The sequence below is a fragment of the Peromyscus californicus genome, unplaced genomic scaffold (genome assembly GCF_007827085.1).
Source record: "Peromyscus californicus insignis strain IS unplaced genomic scaffold, ASM782708v3 Scaffold_6__1_contigs__length_162567912, whole genome shotgun sequence".
Lineage (NCBI taxonomy): Eukaryota > Metazoa > Chordata > Mammalia > Rodentia > Cricetidae > Peromyscus > Peromyscus californicus.
In genome coordinates, this window is record NW_026294584.1 from 183,575 (window position 1) to 207,967 (window position 24,393).

The 24,393-nt window shown below is 41.6% G+C and overlaps 1 protein-coding gene across 3 annotated transcripts in view; it reads right to left on the reverse strand.

The window, feature by feature from the left end:
- Window positions 1-2,181: 2,181 nt before the first annotated feature.
- Window positions 2,182-24,393, reverse strand: part of LOC128098862 (pseudouridylate synthase 7 homolog) — a 58,685-nt gene continuing 36,473 nt past the window's right edge. For 2 of the 3 annotated variants that reach the window (XM_052720344.1, XM_052720342.1), the window contains 6 exons: window positions 24,032-24,192; window positions 23,123-23,249; window positions 21,652-21,753; window positions 16,502-16,631; window positions 15,227-15,318; window positions 13,629-14,705 (listed from right to left, as the gene is read on the reverse strand). In XM_052720344.1, coding sequence (XP_052576304.1) covers window positions 14,569-14,705; window positions 15,227-15,318; window positions 16,502-16,631; window positions 21,652-21,753; window positions 23,123-23,249; window positions 24,032-24,192 — 749 coding nt within the window. In that variant the 3' untranslated portion in view covers window positions 13,629-14,568. Of the gene's footprint in view, window positions 5,457-13,628; window positions 14,706-15,226; window positions 15,319-16,501; window positions 16,632-21,651; window positions 21,754-23,122; window positions 23,250-24,031; window positions 24,193-24,393 lie in introns of those variants that run through there. The other variant, XM_052720341.1, reaches the window with a different exon arrangement.

The window sequence follows — 24,393 nt, forward strand, 5'->3', positions numbered from 1 at the left end:
GAGCTCAGGTGCCCATGCTTGTGCAGAAAGCGCCAACTGTGTCATATCCTCAGTACCTATATTTTATTTTATTTTTTCAGTGCTGGGGATGGAACTCAGAACCAATCTAAGGCAAACACTGTTCCACTGATCCCAGCCCATAGAGACTAGGTGTATAGTAGACTACATTATCTAGTTAGGTTTGCTTAAGTACATGAGTAGTCATGACATTGCTAAGGACTCACTTCTCAGATCACATCTCCTTCATTAAGCCATACACAAGCACAAATATATACGTACATGTCTATACATGAACATCACAGATTTATATATCTATCTAAACACACACATACAGATGTCTATGTATAGAGTCAGACACAGATATAGAGAAAAATTTACATATCATATAAAACTTTTTGGGCGGTGAGAGGAGACTGGAAATTGAACTCAAACTCAGCCTTACTCAGGTTAAGCACACATCCTGTTCCTACAATTAACTTTTCTAAATTAAAATATATTAGTACCATAAAATTTATTCTGAGGGACGATTAGTGTGTGTGTGTGTGTGTCTTTAACTTGAAAACATTGTCAGTGGCTTCAATTCTGATGCAAAGAGCTTTAAGGTTGCTACATCTTTTTTGATGTTGTTTAGTTTTTTGAGACAGGGTTCCTCTGTGTAGCTCTGGCTGTTCTGGAACTCAATTTGTATACCAGACTGGCCTTGAACTCACAGAGATCTATATGCCTCTGCCTCCCAAGTGCTGAGATCAAAGTGCCACCACCGCTGGGAAAGTTGCTACATCTTTACAAGATAAAAAGCTCGAGTGACTGAAAATCAATGGCTAATGATTTTTCTTGGAACCACCACAGAATATGATCACAAAGCAAACTGCTACCTGAATCTGGACAGACACAAACACCGATAGTCCCTAAGAAGGTCAGTTTACCTGGAGCCGCTGCTGCTAGAGCCATAAACCGGCAGAAGCACCATAATGCTAACTTTGTTACTGTGAAATTCACATTTATTTATTTATTTATCTGTTTATCTACTTATCTGTCTATTTAGTGTGTGTGTACACCACAGAGCACATGTGAACATTAGAGGATAATTTGTGGGATCTGTTCTTTCCTTTGTTAATATCACCAATTGAGAATAAGACCACTGCCACAATTTAAAGCCAAATTTGCTGCAAGCTTTAATTAAATACTGGTGAGGTGTATAGGTTCCAGCCAGGTCTATCTCTGGGTTTCCAGAAAATAGCCCCTGTTGCTAGAGTTTTCCTGGTCCTGCCTGGCCCACGGTCAGGACAAATCTCTCTCACCCGCCAGTCCTGCAGCTGCTCAGATCCAACCAAGCAAACACGCAGAGACTTATATTACTTAAACTGTTTGGCCTCATGGCTCAGGCTTCTTGCTAGCTGTTCTTATATCTTAAATTAACCCATTTCTATTAATCTATAAGTTGCCACGTGGCTCGTGGCTTACCGGTACCTTGCATCTTGCTTTCCATGGCGGCGGCTGGCAGCGTCTCTCTGACTCAGCCTTCTACTTCCCAGAATTCTCCTCTCTCCTTGTTCCGCCTATACTTCCTGCCTTGCTACTGGCCAATCAGTGTTTTATTTATTAACTAATCAGAGAAACACATTTAACATACAGAACATCCCACAGCAGGCCCCGAATCAAGGTTTGTAGTCATTGGCTTAAGTATTTCCCATCAAGTCCAATCAGGGGCAAGCATATATTCTGAAGTACCTCCAGCCTGTGAAACCCCCATCCACATGTGATCAAGCACACCTGGTGTATATGGGTTAAATAAACTTGTTTAGGGGAGTGAAAACATGTGTCATGTTATCTCCCATAAACAACAGTCTCCAGCATTTCAGGAACTATATGTCTTTGGGCAAGGGGCTTGCAGATCAGAGGCGTTTTTGTTTCATGGATCTCTTAAGCATAGTAATTAAAACTTAAAATGTGGGCTGGAGAGATGGCTCAGAGGTTAAGAGCACTGACTGCTCTTCCAGAGGTCCTGAGTTCAATTCCCAGCAACCACATGGTGGCTCACAACCACCTGTAGTGAGATCTGGTGCCCTCTTCTGGCCTGCAGTCACATATGCTGTATACATAGTAAATAAATAAATCTTAAAAAAAAAAAAAAAAAAAAAAAAAAAAAAAAAAAAAAAAAAAAAACTTAAAATGTACCTTTGGCTCTCACACCTTCTGTCATGTAGATCCAGGGGGTGGAACTTTTATCATTAGGCTTGTCTGTAAGTTTCTTAATTCACTGAGCGATCTTATTTAACCATCAATGGTGATTTTGAATTACTTAATGCTGAGTGTGGGTGACACAAAACTGAGGAACTTCTAAGGATTTTAGGTATTTTTTTAGATTCAGGAATTTAGCTTCTCATTTTGAGAAGGTAAGAAACACTATATTGCTGCAAGGGAAGAACTAAAGAGCATTTTAAAACATACTTAAGTATTCTTTATAACAACAGGGCAAAAACTTTACCAGAGTTTTATCTTGATGGAGCCTCTCCCACAACCCTGAACAGCAGGGGTTTTCTCTGGGAACCTGGATTAGGCACAAACCACACACAAACACCTGTTTTCACAGAGAGATTCTTTATATTAATCTGGGAAGAAAAGTTACAGTGACTGCTTTCTGATTCAGGCAGAAAAACAGCAACAAATGACCTTGCAGGCGTAATTTTTAAAGAGAAAAAAAGGGGAGCTCTGTGTTAGAATGGGGTAGGATGCACATTTTGATTGGGCCTGTTAATTAGGTGAGCCAAAGGGGGCTCTTGATTGCTAGACTTCAGTACTTTGATAGCTGGATCTTGTTAGTCAGCCTCAGGAGGAGGAAGTGGTAAAATAAGGGAACAGACCTTGATGACTAGCTTTAGGAATGTACTCTAACAGTTTTTAGCAAGACAGAGGGAGTCGGGGAGAAGGGCGGGGCCTGCCAGAGCCACGCTCCCACACTCAAGCCAGCCAGAGTCCCTTCATATCTAACTTAGGGAAGGAAAGTACATATATGTAGCCCCTCTTATCTTCCTGTGTCACCTAAATGCTAAGTTCCTCAGGGAAAAGGAACATGGTGTATACCAGAAACCTGAATGTGCATTAAGAAACAAACATAGTCAAGAAGCCATGCCTTAAAATACTTCCCTTTACTTTTCTTATTGGCAATTCATCTATTACATAACTGTTCCAAGCTATCGTGGTTAAGGGAGCATACTACTCTTGTAGAGGACCAAGTTGGCTTCCTGGGACCTATGTAAGTAAGGTGGGCCACCACTGCCTGTAACTCTAGTTTCAGTGGATCCCATGTCTCTGGCCTTTAAGGACATCAGCACTCATGTGCACATACGTCTTATGCATATAATTTAAAATAATAAGGAAAAACTGTAAAGGGAAAATGTTTTAATGAAATTCATTATTTTTCCAAGCTAAAATTAATTTTAAAGGATATTTGTAAATTTTTAAAATCTAGAATAATTACTTTAAAAAATTATGGAACTTGTTGCAAATTTGTCATCTTTGGTAAGTATTGGATCCCTAATTATTGGGTATCCTCTACCAATACAATAAGCCAAATCAAACCAAATTAATTTAGTAAGACCGGATTTAATAAAGGCAGGAGAGTAATCTCACAGCAGGTCTGGCAACCAGGTCTTAAATACCTTGTAGGCGTGGTCTTGAGCAGCCCTTGTGGGAGGAGCCCTTGGTGGGCTTTCTGAGGGGCAGGGTCTGGAATGGGAGGAGTGAGACCAGAGTGGAGATTCCCAGCAACCTTTACTTAAGGGCTATGCCCAACTTCTCTGTTTTGTTCCAGTTTTAGTACATATGGTACCGAAGCAAATGCTTGTTTTTGTTTTTGAGACACTGTCTCACTTTGTAGCCCTGGTTGGCATAGAATTCACTAAGTAGATTAGGCTGGTCTTGAATTCACAAAGGTGTCTGCCTCCCGCTCCTGCCTCTGCCTCCCACCATGCCTGGCTTCTTTGTTCTTGGGTGAGGTGGTGGGAGGGTAGAAACAGGGGTTCACAGTGCAACCCTAGCTAGTCTAGAATTCTAACTGATCTGCCTCTTGCCTCCCATGCCGAGATTGTAGCCCTAGGTCACCATGGCTATCACTAAAAAAATTTAAGCTGTAAAATTTTGATATTCTGTAGGAGGAAAGAAACAAGAATTATATACAATGTTCAGCTAAAACCAGAAAAGGCTGAAAAAGAGGAGAAAAGCAGCAAAGTGCAAACACAATTAATTTAAAGTGGATGTTAAACTGTATTATCTAAATACAGCAATTAAAAGACAAAAGTTGTCAGGTGGCTCACAAAATGAGACCTAAACTATATGTTGTCTAAGACAAACTCCTGGTAAAAAGTTGGGGGTAGGGGATGGGAAACCTGGTGGAATCCCAGCACTCCGGAGGCAGAGACAGGTGGATCTCTGAGTCTGAGGCCAGTCTGGTTTACAGAGTGAGTTCCAGGACAGACAGGGCTACACAGAGAAACCCTGTCTCGAAAAACAAAAAACCAAAACCAGGAGCTAGCATATCTGGAGGGCTCCCTGTGAGTTGGCCTTGGCACAAGTCTGGCAGGAGGGATGGACCTGTCTAGGGACTGATCCACCAGGCCAGATTTCTTGATACAGTAGCACAAGTCTTTCCCCAGGAAGCTGCAGGTATCTGTAAAACAACTGGAACAGATTCATATCTTGGTATCATAGCAAAAGGCTATGGCTTCGGGTTAAAAAGTATGAAAACTTTTCCTAGGGCCTGGTTTCAGCCCAATGAAACACACCTTTAAGTCTATACTTAAGAGGACAACCAGAGGAAATTTACTGAATGGAAGTGGGTAAGTTAGTGAAGGAGGCCTGAGGGAGGGAGGCTAAGGAGTGAGGGAGGAACAGAGTTGAATATCCCTGCAGGCTTCCATACTCTCTCTAATGCTAACCTGTCTCTAAAAGCTGAGACCAGTGAAATCCACAGGAATTTAAGAACTTCTGAAAACTGTTTGTAGTCAGCACTCTATCAGTTTATAAGTACCCTAGTCATCAAACGCCACCACATCTGAGAAGGATAAGTAAGAAGGGAGACAGCTTTCCAGCTACCCAGGCAGTCCCAGGTTTCTCCATGGTCATTAGGGGACAGAAGTCCCAATGTCTTCAGCTGCCAAGTCCAGAAGATCTGACAGACGTTCCTGTGGGGTAGGAATTTGGGGAGAGCAACCTACCTTATTTTGGCAAAGTGGGGCAATCGATCCCCCAGTGTCCTGTTGTCCAGTCTGGGCAGGGTCTTGGCAGAGGTTGAGATGTAAAGCAGTTGTCTGCTCCATGTCTGGCTTTGCCACATTTAAAACAAGCTTCCAGGTAGAAGTTCTTCTGTGACCTTCCATCTTTCTTGGAGGAGATACAGGATGTAGACAGGTACTGGCATGTCTCCATTTTTATTAAAATGCCATATTCTCAGATCCCTGAAGCATTTGAGGATCAGAGTATCTGTTAGGTATATCTGAGTTAGACAAATGTTTTTTAGGCCTGACTTAGTTTACCCAGTTAGCTGCAGCTTACCAATGTCAGTAAAAGCAAGAAGATTCGAGGGAATATTTCAGTCTCTAGTTTTCAGCTGTGGGCCTAAGATACAATCATAAGGCAAAACCAAGTTTTAACACTGCAAACAATTTAATGTTTTCAAAATCAATACTAAGGGAATATCCTTATGCTATAAAATCTGACTGCCAGCAAGATACATCCCTGTACACGAATGCATGGAGGCGCAGCTTTAATACATCAGCAAACCAGCATTGCTTTAAATCCTATCTTCCATAAACCTTGTTTTTAGGATAGGACAGGAATTATCACACAGAAATCTATCCGAATCCAAAATAACTTGGAGACCTAATGTCTCCTGGTGGACCCATCTCCACGTGGTCACCTCTATCTAAGATGGCAGTGAAGTCACATGACCTCCCTCTTACATAAATGGTGACTGCCCACACGTTATTAGGTAATGACAGACCACGTGTTGTTCCTAATGGTGGCTGCCCACATGGTTGTTTTCTAAAGCAGTTTAAATTTGGAGTTACCAGTTTTTAGTTAACTTTTGTTACAGATTTTTAACCCTACCCAATTTCTTTGCTGTTTTTCTTTGTAACAAGGTAGAACAGCATAAAACAACCTTCTTTGTCATCACATTCTGAGCTAAGTCTGCTAGTTGTAGTAACAGCTGAGCCAAGACACAGAATATGAAGACCCAGGCATCCAAGACCAGGTAAAAGCAAGCATGCAGTGGCCACATTATCATCCATACATTTTCATCCATCACATGAAATAGACGGGACTTTTTAACAGAAAGATGAACAAAACTTTTCCTGGGAAACCGTGTCAGATGATCAACTTAAAAATCCTAAAATGGCTGGGCTGCCCAGATTGAAAGAAAGCCTGGATGATCGAGTGGGAACAGTGAGTAGAGGATTTGGAAGAAGAGATTTTCTGGAGGGCAGGCAGGAACAAACAAGGAGAAGGGATTTGGTACAGGTGGAGCGGGCAGGTGGAATTACAACATGGTAATGTGGGAAAGCAGACAGAACAGGCAAAATCAAAGTGGGCATCCCTTTGGTGGGCCCTGCCAAAGGAATGTCACTAAGAGAACACATGAAAAGCTGGCAAGCAGATGAGCAGGGAACAAGGGCGGGGGTGGAGGTGGGGCCGGAGATATTATGATAATGATGATGGTGATGATGATGATGATGTTGGGAAACGCAGATAGACAGCAAGAGCGGGAGGGGGCAGGAGTGCAATGCTCACTCATAAACCTGGATGAGGCATATGGTGCAAGACAACCCCTATCTGAATAAATTTCAAACTTGGACCCTGGAAGCTTATGGACCTGCTAGCCTGTGATACATAGCAGCAAAACCAGTAGAAGGTGATCACCAACTCCCAAGGTTGTCCTCTGACCTCCACACAAGTCATCATTCACACACACACAAATGTGAACACACACATCATACATAAATGAATGTGTACACAGATTAAAGAAATCACATTCATGGCTCAGTGGGCAAGGGCCCTTGATGCCAAGCCTTATAACCAGGGTTTGATCCCCGAGTCCTACACAACTGAAGGAGAGAACTGACTCCCAAAAGTTCTTTGCCCTCCACACCCATACACATGTTTACACCTACACTCTCCCCCCGCCCCCCAAATTGTTTAAAAAGTTTTAGGCCTGGTGTGGTGGCTCAAACCTGTAACCTCAAGCACTCAGAAAACAGAGAAGGTAGTTCTTTTGAGTTTGAGGCTAGCCTGGTCTACAGTGTGTGTTCCAGACACTAGGGCCTACATAGTGAGACCCAGGTTTAAAACAAAACAAACAAAACCCGACAAATAGCCTCACATTTACCAAACCTTACTTCCAACCTATACATTCTAAGTTTTACAAATTAAACTTTATTTTTTAATGATTTATTTATATTTTATGTGCATTGGTGTTTTGCCTGCATGTATGTCTGTGTGAGGGTGTTGGATCCCCTGGAACTGTAGTTAGACAGTTGTGAGCTGCTGTGTGAGTGCTGGAAATTGAACCTAGATCCTCTGGAAGAGCAGTCAGTGCTCTTAACCACTGTGCTATCTCTCCAGATCTCAAATTAAACTTTAATACCCAAGATAATTTACCTTTACACTGATGACGTGACAAAGAACAAGTGATCTGAGTTGCTAAGCAAATATGGCAGCCATTAGCCAAATGTGCTAATGAGCACTGGAAATATGGCGAGCCCAAATTAAGATCTATTGTTTTGTTGTTTGTCTTGCATGTGTCTGTGTTTACATGAGGGTAGGTGCAACATGTGTGACTGGAAGCCAAAGTCCACGTTAGGTGTTTTCATCAGTTGCTCTTGCTGAACCTGGGGCTCACCAGGACTGACTAATCTAGTTGCCCAGCTTGCCTTGGAATCCTGTCTGTCTCCCCGAGTGCTAGGATTATATGCAGCTGCCACAACTGTCTGGCTTTTACATGTGTTCTGGGGACCTGAACTCCAGGCCTCACTCGGCATAGTCAGCCCTTTATTCACTGAATTGTTTCCCCACCCCAGCATGCACTTTAACCATAACTAGATTTTGAGTACTTAGCACAAAAACAAGAAAAAAGACAATGTAAAATGTTACGAGTTAAAATGACATTTTGGATATATTGAGTAAATTACATGCAATTAATTTCACTTTTCATGTGGTTACTGGAAAATTCTCAGGTACACAGCCCCACTTCTTTGGCTTTGGGTGCCAGTTTCAGTTATTTGTAGTCAACCATTATCTGAAAGTTCAGTTCATGCAGTAAGACACTGTGGGAGGAAAGAATATATTCATCCAAATCTTGTAATATTATTAAAATTGTTCCATTTTCTTATTATTTTTTTCTTTTTCTCGAGACAGAGTTTCTCTGTGTAGCTCTGGGTGTCCTGAAACTTGCTTTGTAGAACAGTCTGTCCTCAAACTCAGAGAGATCCACCTGCCTCTACCTCCCAAGTGCTGGGATTAAAGGCGTGTGCCACCACCGCCTGGTCCATTTTCTTATTTCTAATCTAACTGTGGCCTTATGTTTGGAAAAGAAAAACAAACAAACAAACAAACAAACAAACACCACAGTATCTAAGGTCACTGCCATCCAAAGCTTCATGTACCTATTTGGAGTCATGAAATATAGCCCTGTGGATAGTACTGCATATGGTTCACATTACATTTCTCTTGGGGATAGCTGGTCTGAAGAAACATGCTTCTGATGGGGCCAGTAAATGCATACCAGGAAGTAAATGCATACCAGGAATCAATTTCTTCTGTCCTCTTTTTACATACAGGTGAGTTTTCAGGGGTTTTTAGCACAGGTGGAAAAATCACAACACAAAGTCAGCATTGCACTCTCCCAAGACACCACCACAGTAGGGGCCCTCTAAGCAGCATTCTCAACCTGTAGGTCTTGACCCCCTTGTGGGTCAGAAGAATCTTTCACAGTGGTCACATAAGACCATCAGAAATATCAGATATTTATATTGTGATTCATAACAGCAAAATTACAGTTCTGAAGTAGCAATGAAAGTAATTTTATGGTTGGGTGTGGTCACAACATGAGGAACTATATGAAAGGGATGCAGCATTAGGAAGGTTGAGAACCACTGATCTAGAGTCTAGACATTCTCACAGCTTCTAACTACAGTGAAAGAGGAAGTTTTTTGTTTTTGAGACAGGGTCTTTCAATGTAGCCCTGGCTGTGGCTGTCCTAGAATGTACTATATAGACAAGGCTGGCCTGCAACTACCTCTGCCTCCACTATGCCTGGCTAGGGAGGAAGTTCTTAATTTCAATAGTTAAGTCTTTCTGGAGAATACATTTTCAGTACAAAGTGAAGTGACACAGCTTTAAGCCTGTTTTGACTAAACCTGTGGATGTTGGTTATCTAGTAGATAAGTGGATAAGTAAGGGTGGACAGAAGGGATAAGAGGTGATCCCAGAGGAAGACAGAAAAGCAGCATGGAAGCAAAGTGAGTTTAAGGAAGACTCCTAAAGTGAGCTCGCTCGCTCGCTCGCTCGCTCGCTCGCTCGCTCGATCTCTCTCTCTCTCTCTCTCTCTCTCTCTCTCTCTCTCTCTCTCTCTCTCTCTCTCTCTCTCTCTCTCTCTTTTAGTTTTGAGACAGAGTTTCTCTGTTTAATAGCCCTGGCTGTCCTGAAACTCACTTTGTAGACCAGGCTGGCATTGAACTCAAGAGATCCACCGGCCTCTGCCTCCTGAGTGCTCGGATTTGAGTAATATCTATTTCAAGTGGGAAATTCTGAGCCCTAGGATCTAATTACAATTGAATCTCACTTGCACAGTGCTGTACAGGAACTCAATGTACTTGCCTTTAGTCATCAGGTAAGACCTACCCTGAGTCTATGTGTCTCAGCCAAATGATTTGTTAACTAGGGCACTGCTATCCAACATGAAGTCACTGCTTACATATCTGATTGTGAAGGGGTGAATTGTAGCTGATGGGACTGAGGAACTAAGGTTCCATTTCAGTAAGCTCAGGTTGAACTACATATGGGCAGTGGCCACTATGCTGGCCAGTTTGTCTCAAGCCCATTACTTCAGGTGTGTGCAGACTAGCAGCACAGACACCACTGAGAGTTGGTTAGAAATGCAATCTCAAGTTCTAGCCAGACATCCCAGACTGTAGGAAATAATCTGCACTTTAAGATTGAAAATCTGGAAAGCAGCCACCTAGAGCAGGGGATCCAAATGCACTAAAGCCTGAAATTATATGAAAGTTTGCAAAAATGTCAATGTATAACTCTCTCTTCTCTGGAGGCAGTGTCTATAATTTTCCCTTATTAGATTTTCCAAAGTGTTAATAATCACAAACCAAAAACTTCTATCCTATGGGAATGTAGCACCATGAAATGAGAAAGGCAATTTCACTGAATAAAGAAAAAAGCTTTGTTATCCTTCACTATGTAAGCAAATTCTCTTTCCCTTACAGCTTTTACATTAATTAGCAACACAGTGTGTGTGTGTGTGTGTGTGTGTGTGTGTGTGTGTGTGTGTGTGTGTGTGTAGGTGGGAGGACAACTTATGGAGGGCAGTTCTTGCCTTCTACCATGTGGGTTCTGGGGATGGAACTCATGTTATCCATTTTGGCGGTAAGTGCCTTACCTTGCCAGCCCCACAGCTTGGGAGCTCCTCTGCTTGCCTCTCACTTCTGATGTCTGAAACAAGAAATGGTTCACTTTCCTGACCTGTTTTATTTTCATTTGAGACAAGGTCTCATCTAGCTTGGGCTGGCTTAGAACTCACTACATAGCCTAAGATAAGTTTGAACTTCTGATCTGCCTGCCTCTACCCTATACTACCCGGTTTTAAGTGGTGGTGGGAATGGAACCTGGGGCTTTTCTTCTTGCATGTTATCAAGACCCCTACACCTGAGCAACATCCTCAGCTCTCTCTTAACTAATTTTCATGTTTCAAAAAAGCACATACTAAATCTGGGTGTGGCAACACATGCCTATAATCCCAATACTTGTGAGGGAGTGCAGGAGGACTGAGATGAGTTCCAGTGTAACAAGGTTTTCGAGTAATATCCTGTCTCAGAAAAATAAATAAAAAGCACATACACAATCAGGCATGGTGGTAAACACCTGTTATTCTAGCACTTGCAAAGTTATGGCAGGAGGAAACTGTGTTTAAGAACAGCCTAGGACACAGGTTAGTGAGACCCTGTTTCAAAATACCAAGACAAAACAAAACCCCAAACCAGCATAGCCTGACACCCAGATCACATTTATGTGTAGCACTTGGAAAACTTACTTTGTTTAGTTTCTACATACAGGCTCCTTTTCATTCAAATTGGCCACACAATCTATTCCAATATAAATACTACATGTACTATTGCAGCTGATGCCAACTTATTGGTTGATTTAGGAATCAACCAGGTACTTTTTTTTTTTTTTTTTTTTTGAGCTGGGGTTTTGCTCACTATTTTACCTGGGCTGGTTCCAAACTCCTGGAATTAAGCAATCTCTTGCCTTAATCTCCGAGTACATGGAATACAAATATTCTCACCACATCTGCTAGGATTCTTTTTTTTTTTTTAACATTAGAGTAATGGTAATCAACCAGTTTTAAAACACTTGAATTAAATTTGCTCTTTGACAATTTGCTACACATATAAAATGCATCAATTACTCTCACTACCCCATAGACCAATCTCTGGTCACCCTTCCACTTCCTCCCGAGTCCTTTTCTCATTGTATGATTGGCTCTTGACAGATACAGCTGCTGTGATTGATGGTTGTAATGGCCATGCCATTTCCAGAAGATAGCATTTCGAAGACCTTCTCCCTCATCCTCTGGTTCTGATTCTTTCTGTCTCTCTTCTATAATGTTCCCTGAGCCTCAGAGAAGTAAGAACCAGATGTGTTTTTTTTTTTGTTTTTCGAGACAGGGTTTCTCTGTGTAGCTTTGCGCCTCTCCTGGAACTCATTTGGTAGCCCAGGCTGGCTTCAAACTCACAGAGATCCGCCTGGCTCTGCCTCCCGAGTGCTGGGATTAAAGGCGTGCGCCACCACTGCCCGGCTAGAACCAGATGTTTTGTTTCCTGTTTGTGTTTAGTAATGGCAACTACTATACTATAGTTGTCTGTAATATGAAACTATGAATAAAACATTTCATAGGAGCCAGGCATGGTAGGTAGCTCATGCCTGTAATTTTTTTTTTTTTTTCATGCCTGTAATCTTAGTGCTTGGGAAATCTGGCTAGGATTGTTGAGTTTAAGGTCAGACTTGGCTAATAGTGACTTCCAGGGTAACCTTGGCTAGAATTTGTTTATTTGAAAACCAAACCAAACCAAACCTCTAAGATTGACCAAATAAAAATTGCCATTTTCTTTTCTTTGTGAGAGACTCTCCCTATGTAGCCCTGGCTGGCCTGGAACTTGCTGGCCTCTAACTCACTGAGTTCTGCCTGTCTCTGCCTAGAGTGCTGGGATTAAAGGCGAGAGCCACCAAGTCCTGCCTCTTTGAAACACACTTACGCAGTTCTCAAGTGTAAACTTGGCCTCGGCCTCCCCAGTGCTGGCCAACAGGTGTGCCACCACACTCAGCTTTATTTACCTTACTTTTGCATTAGGAAATGGTTCCAGTTTGTAAATTTGCTTCAGAGAATCCTTTTCCTACTGTTAACATCGAGGGAAGTGTCCTGACTTCCATGCTAAGGTGATGGCTTATTTCACATCAAATCTCTAGAGCTAAACATTATGTTCTCGAGTCCCAAAATAGCTTGAAGAACCTGCCTCAAATCATTACTGTTTCTGTTGATGTTTAAAATGATACCTATACAGGGAGCCAGTGAGGTGGCTCAGTGGTAAAGGTGCCTGGTGCCAAGACTGATGACCTGAGACTCACATGATGGAAGGAGATAACCAACTCCTGCAATTATTCTCTGACATCCACATGTGTGCTGTGAGATGTGTACAAGAACACACAAATAGGCACACACAGAGAGACAATAAATAAAGTGTAATAAAAAATTATGTGTATACATACAATAAAATGTAATTTTAAAAAGACAAAGTGACATATACAAATTGGTGAAATTGGCTGATGTGACCAGGAAAATCAACTCCTCACACAGGGAGGGCTCAAAGTATTTCCCAGATGAGGACTGTAAGCTGAGCTTCTTTGTTTAAATGTCAATTTACATGTAGTACTGCATACACTTCCAACAGGAGACTAAGTCTTCTCATAAGTAACTGTTACTAGTTCTGTTTCTCACTCATTTGCAGTCTTAGCAGTGACACAGGCCAGTACAAAGAAAGAGTTAAATGCATTATTGGTTCTCACTTGTGCTTTCAGGGCCAGATCCAGGACACATGCCATTCATGCTCTGCTCTAAGCATTTCTTTACATTCCAGAAAGCACACCAGGAGGCCATGGAGTGATACTGTGGACTGGATAACTATGAACCCAGGCCATATCATCAGTCACCCCAGTGGATACAATTTCACATGATTCTCACATTGCATACTGTATCAAGACACTTCTATGTCACCTCTGCCAAGGACCCTTCACTCACTGAGTGCCTTGCTTTCCTTTAATGAGGGACAAGATTTTTACATGCATTCAGTTTTAGAATATTTATTTGATTTATTTACATAATTAGTAGAAAGGAGTTCTTAAAAATATTTGTTTCTAGAAATAATAGAAAATAAAATTAGTAGAGTCATGTTACACAACTTGGGAAAGGCATATCCATCCTTTCAGAGAAAGTTTTTTTTGCGGCGCCCATGATGGAAATGCTTGAGCAGCTGGTGACAGGTTAGCATAGAAGGAGCCCTTGTAAGTTTTCCACATTTTCTTTTTGATCACTGTTTACTTTTGAGTCCAGTGGAAAGAGTCCTGAAAGTAAAAGGCACCTAGAGCAAAATTAGACCTTTACCAATAAAAACTATGTACTTATATCAAGGAAAAGTTCACCTGAAAGACGCTGATACTATAAACAGGAAAGCCACTGCAAGCTAAGACATCTATAACTGCTTACTTGAATCCAACACACAGCTGCACCATGAAAACCATGTTGTGTTTATAAACCTTTGAACCAACATGAGTACAGTGTGTTAAGTATGTACTCTAATTTCCATAGTCAAGATCTGTTTGCTGCATTTGCTCTTGAGACGAATCACTGTGTATTCCCATCATGGACTTATAAAAATTCCCGGTGTTTGTACTTCAGGAGCGCAGCAAAGCCTAAAACTGCTCCTTTAAACCAAAGTCCCCTTTATTATTATAAAGCCAAAAAGCTGATGCTGTACTAAGATTTAAGCACCTAAAGTATATCCTGACCAATTTATATCTTCTGAGCTATAATTAGGATCCTCAGGATTTGTATATGTGTACAAACATTGTAAATTTCTTTAAGCTGATAAAAACTTTAAAAAATACAAATAATCTTTTACTATAAAAGTTTTAAAAATCAAATATGAGTCAGCAATTAAAAAAGAAAAGAACAGGAGGTCATCGAGCGGGTACTTGTCTGTGTCTCCTCTCTGAAGAATGCACTACTCATCGCAGCCAGTTTGTATTCAGCTGGGTCTGCTTCTTGATGCTGGTGTCCATTTTTAGCACTTCTCGAATGGCCATGGTGGCGTAAGTAGATGGAGGAAGAGAAAAGTCCATCTTCAGAGCCCTATATTTGCCTTCTACCAGGCAAGAAAGAAGTGCGTGGTCAAAGACTGAAAGTGGCTGCCGGCTGACCAGAGATCCCAAGACTCCCCCAAAGCTATACCCTTTCCTTAGGATTCTACTCCCCAAGGGTCCTCAGAGGATGAGACCATGGAAATGAGAGCACATGAGTGTATAAACCAGCTGGATGTATGTGGCAACTTTATTCAGGATAACAGAGCAGGTAGGGCTGGAAAGATGGCTCATCAAGTAAAGTACCTGCCACTGAGCCTGATGACTTGAATTTGATCCCTGGGACTCATCTGATCTCTTCAGTCCAGTGAAGAGCACCGGCTCCCACAAGTTCTCGGGTTCTCTCTCTGTCTCTGTCTCGCCCCCCCATCTCTCTCTCTCTCTCTCTCTCTCTCTCTCTCTCTCTCTCTCTCTCTCTCTCTCTCTCTCTCTCTCTCTCACACACACACACACACACACACACACACACACACACACACACACACACACACACACACGAAAAACTCTTCACATCATGCTCATTTACCAGAAGCAAAAATTGGTGGTGGTTTTCCTTCTAGATTGTCCACATCCGTGTTGAAAAGTGGAATTTTAGGATCATTATATGCAACGACTTCCCTTCAAAATACATAAAGATAAGCATGAACGTGAACATTCACAAATGGCACAAAGCTCTTTATCCCCATTTGTGGAGCAAGAAAAACATAGTTTGACTAGTAAGCCTCCCCCAGAATAGAACAGGCCAGATTTTATGCATAACAACTGCTTTTCCCTTACTTTATAATAGATGACAAATGCTATCAGAGGGTGGAAATGACCTGGAAGGTTTCTCTAGCATGGTGGACTTCATTTTGTATGGGTGAAGTGCAAGTAACCATGGCATTTACATTCCCACCACAGTGGGCACCACTGCCATCACCTTCTTATGAGAGAAACTGCTCCCCAGAGCATGGAAGGTAAAATCCAACTCTACCAACTTCATGCCCATTACCAGGAAAAAAAAAGAAGAAAGGAGAATTTCCTGGCAATGGGCAACTAGTTCAGCATTTAATTTTAAAGTTAGAAAAGCTTCAGGAAATAAAAAATATCAAAGGTATCTTTTAAAATAGATACATATTTTAAATTCTAATTTTATTTTGTATGTATGAGTGCTTTGTCTGAATGTGTGTCTGTGCACCATGTGTGAGTGGATAGAAGAGGGTGTGGAGCCCCTGGAACTGGAGTTACAGAACTGCCATGTAGGTGCTGGGAACTGAACCCTGGTCCTCTAGAGGAGCAGTCAGTGCTCTTAACTGCTTAGTTATCTTTCTTTTTTTTTTTTTTTTTGGTTTTTCGAGACAGGGTTTCTCTGTGTAGCTTTGCGCCTCTCCTGGAACTCACTTGGTAGCCCAGGCTGGCCTCGAACTCACAGAGATCCGCCTGGCTCTGCCTCCCGAGTGCTGGGATTAAAGACGTGCGCCACCACCACCCGGCTTAGTTATCTTTCTAGCTCCAGAATCAAATGAAGTTTTACAGAGAAAGGTAAGAAAGTTCATTTTCTGTGTATCTGTTTAGTAAGTCAGGGATGCCAACAAAATATAAAAAGAAGTAACTTTCACTGCATGACTGCAGTCAACACTAAGTTCTTGATCACTTGAAAAATACCAACAGGTGGCAGTAGTGACAGCAGTGATTAGGACAGTCAACAGCTATGGAGCACTTACATGCTGGATTCTAAGCACAGAAACACACACACACACACAAAGCAAAACCTTGTGGTTCTATAAAATACTCCACTTCTGTATCCTCAGTCTATACTTACCAGCTGACATTCTGAGGCCGAATAATGATCTTTCGATAGGCACCTGATAAGGAGTAATCTCGAATTGTGTGTCTCATGTTGTCAATATCAAGATTGTCTGCAGTGAGCATTTCCCTGTAGGCTTCACTAACTGATACAAAACACAAACAGTTAATTGGAATGCAGTCTGTCAGCACGTAAACTTGAACTGTAGTAAAAATGGCATAACATGTAGGTCCAGTCAGACTGTCCTAATAAAGTTAGTTAACTATAACACCTCTGCGACTCAGCCACCAGGCCTAAAAGGTGCCGACCTCCAGCTTCAGTGCTGTCACCCTGTGGCTTTATTTTTGTAATCAGCTATGGGGCTTGTGGCATAAAGATCCCAAGCTAACTTCAAAAAACTTACATGAAGTTTCTAAATACAATTTATATATGGTGACTCTAAATGTTTAAAAACAGGAGACCCTAGAAACTATCTGGTTTACCTCAGCCCACAGGAGATGGCTCTCTAATGTTCCCTTATGTGTCATCTGTGGGGACTATTACACAAGCCACAATATTAGAAAGTTCCTCCCACTGCAAACAGGTTCTGTTTTCTTACAGGCTCTGTTGATGTAGATTAGCTGTCCTTACATACATCCATAAGCATTGGAGCTGTAAGTCCTTTCATGTGACTTTGGTTCTTTCAACTCTGTCTCCTCTGACATTTTTGGTTTTATCTGCCCCGGAGTAAGAGGATTCAAAAGGCACTCCAGATACTTTATTTTTGTTGTTGTTTTTCTATTTATTTATTTGAGAGAGGGTTTCCCTGTGTAGTCCTGACTGTCCTGGATCTAGCTCTGTAGACTTAGAAAACCACCTGCCTTTGCTTCCCTGAAGCCATGGGCCACGACACCCAGCCCAGATACTTTCTTTGTTAAAGACTTTTTCAGTTTATTAATTGTGTGTCAGTATGTGTTTGTATATGTGTGTGTGTGTGTGTGAGAGAGAGAGAGCGAGCGAGCAGAGCTGAGTGGGCACTGAGCACATGTGGAAGACAGGGTGCACATATGGAGGTCAGAGGACAACACTGTGGAGTTGGTCCTTTCCCTGACTTCACATGTGTTCTAGGGACCTAACACAGGTCGCCAAACTTGGGTGTCATACAGCAAGTGCATTGTTACCCATCTTGCTGGCTCTTAATGTTTTTTTTTCCTTTTTGGAGACAAGGTCTCACTATATACCCCTGGTTGGCCTCAAACTCACAGTGATCATACTAACTCTGCTTCCTGAGTGTTAGAATTAAAGGTGTGCGCCACCATGCACAGCCTTTGTGACCCTTGTATTTTATAAGCTACCATCGAACTAATTTTTCTTTTCATGATTAAAAAAAATTTTCATTTATATGTATGTATTTCATTTTATTTATGTATGTGTATCTGTGTGTAAGTAAGTATGTGTGTGTGTGGATACCTATTTTATGTATGTATGTGTATCTGTGTGTAAGTAAGTATGTGTGTGTGTGGATACCTATTTTATGTATGTATGTGTATCTGTGTGTAAGTATGTGTGTGTGTGGATACCTATTTTATGTATGTATGTGTACCTGTGTGTAAGTAAGTATGTGTGTGTGTGGATACCTATGATGGCCAAAAGGCACTGGGAACCCCCGGGGCTTAAGTTGCAGGCAGATCTATGGTGGGAACTGAACTCAGGTTGTCTGGAAGCGTAACAATCTTTCTTGACTACTGGGCCATCTCTCTAGAATGTTGCTATATAGCTCAGGTGTGGGAGCCCACAGAAGTTTCCTTGTGAGATCTGAGATCTGAGTTTGCCTGACACAGCAGAGCTGCATAAGGGGATGATGTGACCATGGGCAATGTTGCCAGGTGGTTGGAAGGGTCTGCACTTGGCTGTGCCTGGGAGAGGTTTTTTGCTCAGCCCCTTGGTATTCCTTTAAAAACCCTTTGACAGAGGCAATTAGAGCCCGATGGATAAGGACCTAGGTTCTCCCGAGGCTAGTCTATGTTTGTTTCTCTCTCTCTAGCTATATTTCTATCTAATATTTCCTGCTGCTTCTGCTCAAGAATACCCTATGGAAAAGTGGGGGTGAGATGGCCCCCCCCATCAGGAGCCTTTAATTAAAAAACTTCCTGCTTCAGCTTCAACAGTATTATGGCAATGGCATGTGTTACTGCCTGAACATCTGACTGCTCGGCATGTCTATGAGAATTTACATTCAATGCCGAAAGGTACTTCTTATTTTTTCTATTCCTAACATTAACTTCATCTTACATTATTTACAAATGTAAGACGATTTAGGAATATAGTCAATTCATTTCTTTATTCAAGTTAGTCATTAAAAATGCTGGAAATACAGGGACAAGGAAATAAGACAGCCTCATCCCCTAAGAAGTTCTTGGTACTAGATGTGCCCATGTTATAGGTCCAAATGCTTAACTCTTTTCTAGTAGTGTGTGTCCCTTCCAGGGCTACAGGGTTTCATGAATGGCTTTGTCAAATGCTCTGCTAAATTTACTTTTTCTTGGAACCAGTCAAGTTCCAGATACTGAGAGGAATAGGAAAGAAGAGCGGGAACATTCTTTTCTTTCTGTGATGGCTGATTGAGGCTATCAGCTTGACTTGGTGTACCAGTTAGTTTTTGTTAACTTGATACAAATTAGTGAGTCAACTGGGAGAAGGTAACCTCAACTAAGGAATTGCTTCCATCAGACTGGCCTGCGGTGTCTGCAGAAATCATATTCCTGATTTCTGGTTGATGTAGGAGGGTCTAGCCCATGGTGGGTAGTGCTGTACCTGGACAGGTGGTCCTAGGTTGTCTAAGGAAGGTAGCTGAGCAAGCCAGAGGAAGCAAGCCCATAGCAGCTTTCATCCACTTCCTCCATCTGCTCCTACTTGAATCCCCGTCCTGATTTCCCTCACTGATGGAGTGTGATGGGGTTGTGTGAGCCAAATACATCCTTTTCGCCCCAGGTTGCTTCTGGTCATGGTGCTTTATCAAATGAACAGAAACAAAACTAGGATACTTGGCTGGCAAACTGGTAACCATTTTTTTTTTCTCACGTTTCAGCTGAGCCTGTCCCACCACTATTGAAAGGAAAACCCAGGAGACTTTGTTTTTGATCAGACCAATTAACTGGGCCACCGTACTAGTGCTAGTAATGGTGGTTCTGGAAGAGCCTGGCATGTGAGTCAGAGGACTCAGTGGGCAAGACTCACTCTTAATGCAGACATGCCTTGAACAGAGCAAAAGGCAAAAGAGCTCCCTTTCCCTGAGACCTGGGACACTATTTTTCTCCTGTTCCTGGACTTCATGACTTGCACCAGCAGACCCTAGGTTCTTGTATGTCTAGCCCCAGACTGACAGATAGAACAATGGCTTCTCTGGTTCTCTAGCATGCAGATAGCTATAATCAAGTGAGCCAAGGCCTCCCATAAATATCTTTTCTTATCTCTATTTATGGTATCTGGTTCTAGGAGGTTCCTAATTAAAACAAGGGTTTGCATTTTTCTTTTTCTTAAAAGGACAATTTTATTAGAGTTTAAAAGAAAAACTCCAAAGAAGGCAAGCTGTAGATCTCAGCAGCTGTCCAGAGGAGGGAGATGGAGAAGAGGAATAGAGAAAGCCATGCCATGAGTCAGGCATGGAGGTCAGCCACATGGCAAAAACAAGGGGGGGGGGGGGGGATGCTCAGAGAAAGAATAAGGAAGCCCAAAGTATCAGAAAAAGCATACTTGTGCTCTGGCCTGCATCAAAAAGAAAAAGGAAAAGTTACACCTCAGAAAAAGGCAGAATCAACAGACCCTCACAGCAGCTGTGTGGCAACCATCAGTTTTAGCATCTTGAGACTTCTCCTTGGTTGCTGCCAAGGGAAGCAGACTACACTCTTCCGTGCCCACCTTTCCTTATTCTCTTGTTCCAGTCTACTCCCTTCTCTTCAATGAAGTCAGCCAGTATAGGTACCAGAAGAAGAGCAATGTGGATGACTTATTAGATTTCTATAAACCTGGCAAGATGTATCCAATCATCCAAGGACTTTAGTCCTAACCTTTTTGGTTTGTTTTGAGACAGCGTTTCTCTGTGTAGTCTTGGCTGTCTGGTTCTCAATCTGTAAACCAGGCTGGCCTTGAACTCATAGAGATCTGCCTGCCTCTGGTTCTAGAGTGTGGGGACTAAAGGGATTCATCACCACTGCTTGGCTTCCTAATCATTTTCTTTTCTTTTCTTTTTGGTTCTTTGAGACAGGGTTTCTCTGTGTAACAGCCTTGGCTGTCCTGGAATTCAGAGATTTGTCTGACTCTGCCTCCCAAGTGCTGGGATTATAGACTCGCACCACCACCACCCAGCTCCTAATCATTTTCTAACTTAAACAAATTCAAGGAATGTAATATTAGTATGTAGAACTCTGGCCCTTTAACCATGAAAAACGATTTTAACAGAAAAATACTATCCACAGGCCAGTGCTGGCTAAGTGTTGGGTCAGTTCTTTGAAACTGCTCAAAACCATTCAGAAATAATGACAAAAAGTCTGGAGAATGGGAAGTAATGCAGAGGATTCTAATTTCCTTTTCTCAGTTTGCCATCCAGCTTATAGGCTGAGGCAACCCTCCAATGATCACAGTCCATAACACTACAGTGGGATAGCTTCTAATTTAATTTATCCTCCTGAATACATTCCTTTCCAGGAGACCATCATGTGTGTGTGTGTGTGTGTGTGTGTGTGTGTGTGTGTGTGTGTGTGTGTGTGTGTGTGTATGTAATGTGTATATATGCATATATTATATGTGTGTGCACATACATATAATATATACATTACATAAATAATTAAAGTATATATGATATACTAATATTTATTTTTAATAAATTTATTTTAATATATTTGTTATACACACATATAAACTTTTATATAGGGCTCTCTATGTAGCCCTGGTGGCTTGGGAACTTGCTTATAGACCAGGCTAGACTTGAACTCACATAGATCTGTCAGCCTCTGCTGGGATTAGCCATCACACTCGGCTGTTTATAGGTTTTTGAAGGCTAAATCTCTATTAAAGAAAGCTTTAAGATTATGTTTCAAATACTGATTTTCCCCTGCTTCATTCTTGGCTACTGACAGCTTAATCATGTTACACTTGTTTTAAACAGTTGGCTCAAACATGGAACTTACTTTTATGTTTGGGGTAGATAACATCAAAACCAGGCAGGGGCATCACCACATCATGAATGGAGTAATTATTAACATCCTCTTCCTCAATGTAGGTGGCTGTGGCTGCAAAATCCCACAAGTAAATATCAGGTTAAGAAAAAGCATTGTTGGGGACTGGAGAGATGGCTCAGCGGTAAAGAGCATTGACTGCTCTTCCAGAGGTCATGAGTTCAGTTCCCAGTACCCACATGGCAGCTAACAACTGTCTGTAACTACAAGATCTGACACCCTCACACAGACATGCATACAGGCAGAACACCAATGCACATAAAATAAAAATAAGTAAGTTACTAAAAAAAAAAAAAAAAAAAAAAAAAAAGAAGGGGCTGGAGAGATGGCTCAGAGGTTAAGAGCACTGACTGTTCTTCCAGAGGTCCTGAGTTCAATTCCCAGCAACCACATGGTGGCTCATAACCATCTGTAATGAGATCTGGTGCCCTCTTCTGGCCTGCAGTCATACATGCTGTATAAATAATAAATAAATAAATCTTAAAAAAAAAAAAAAGAAAAAAAGAAAAAGCATTGTCATGAATTCAGGCTCGTAAGATTTTATATTTCTCAGTGAGTTGAAAGAACAAGATGTCCAGGTGCAAAGGCCCAGGAATCTTAGAATCCCTCCTTTTCTAATTAGCTGGAACCCTGAGCAGGTGCTAAATCTTGCACAAACCAGAATACTTACCAGTAGTACTGCAACAGAGCAATGCAGGCAAAGTGTCTAGTGTAAGACTGGAAACACAGTAAACATTTCATAGGACAGAATATTAGCATTTCTTTATTTTAAAATTATTTTATTATTTTGTGTGTATGGATGTTTTGCCTGCATGTATGTCTGTGCACCATGTGTGGGCAGTATCCCCAGAGGCCAGAAAAGGGTGTTGGATCCCCTGGAAATGCAGTTATAGACAGTTGTGAGCCACCATGTAAGTGCTGGGGATCGAACCTGGCTCCTCTGGAAGAACAGCTAGTGCTCTTTACAACTGAGTCATAGCTTTAGACCCACATTAACATTTCTTACGCTAACGTTTCAGACCATTTGATTATGTTCAGTAAAGTCAGCTCTGGTCTGGTGCTCTCCTGAAGAATCTCTTTAAAACTGCCTGATGACACAATGAAACGCTGAGACACATCCATAAATATAGATATTTTGAAGACCCATATTAACAATTGTAAAGGACTTTTAGCCAATACTGGCCCACAGTTTATTCTGCTACACTAGCTGGAGGCCCAGAATGGAGGCCCAGACTTAGCTGCTTACCCAAAACACATACTTTTTTTTTATTGGTGATAAAAACTATCAGCCTGAGTTCATGTGGCCTTTCCATCTCCCACTTACTACACATCTCTTTCTTAACTAGTAGCCATGCTGGATTTCTAAAACACTGCTATAAAATATCTGAGTCCTAATCTGGCTGAATGACAATGACCATTTTACCTCCTTTGAGAACAAGGTCCCCTGGGACAGGTTTCAGCCCGTAGTCTTCTATCCTTTTGCTCACCATGTTATTCCACACATAGCTTTGATAACTATGGATATACATTAAGCGATTATTTCTTGGTATCTGCAGAGAAGGGAGAAGTAGGTAAAGAAACAATTCTGAACATTTAAAGTGCCATTTTCCCAGATATTTTGCTCATTTAATGGTAATCCTAACACAAGAAACTCAGACTTCAAATCTGATTGTGGGGCTGGGATGCAGCTCGGTAGGAAGGTACTTCAAAGTGTCCTGTATTATACACACACATAGACTATGCTTGCCAATATGGTGTCCTTGATTAAAAACACACTAACAGGCAACTACTTAGCTACTTCCTGTTGAACTCTCTTCCTTAGGTAGTTTAAAGCTCCAATGAAGATGATGACCGAGAAATGACTGGACGATGGGGGTCAGACCAACGGCTCAGCAGGCAAAGGCACTTGTGCCAAGCCTGACTACCTGAGTTTGATCTCTGGGGACAGACATAACATAAAGAGAGAATGAACTCTCAAATGTCCTGATCCCTACCTGTGTGCTCAAGTACATGCATAGACACAAACACAAAATAAATTTTAAAAGAAGCGACTGTACATTGGCTTCTAAATTGGTCAAATCCCATTCAATTATATTAAATTCAATTGACAATTATATTTTCCATAGATACTTTCTTGAACCTCCAATGTTAATAAACACCACCAGCATTTCTCACACATCATCTTTCAGGGTCAGAATGAGGCATACTCAAGTAAATTCCTTTTAAGACTACTAAAGGATTCTTATTTGCTGTTGTTTCAAAAATTTTTCAGTTCATTTTTAAAAAGCATTAGCCACCTTGAGTCAGTTCCTGATTCACAAATTGCACTCACTATGCCAAATGCAGAGACTATATTCTTCATTCCATATTTTGAAAGTCCTCGAAGCAGCTGACCTTCCACACACCTTTTGACAGGTAGTTTTTTGAGGGCAGAGGCTGGATCTTTGGTCTTGGCCCATTCTTCTCTGCATTTCACCAAGTACCCCTTTTCAGCTGTAGGAACAGAAAAGCTACCATCAAACTTGTCCAACAGAAAAATGTGCATCACTTAACATGATTCATAGGGAACATAAAACTGGGAAAACATTCATGTGTAATAAAGAAGCTCACAGTCGCTCAAAAGCAAAAACATGGAACCCCCAAAGAGATTACTTCTCTTTGGCTCTGTAAACAGCAAGAGCTACTGTTCACCAT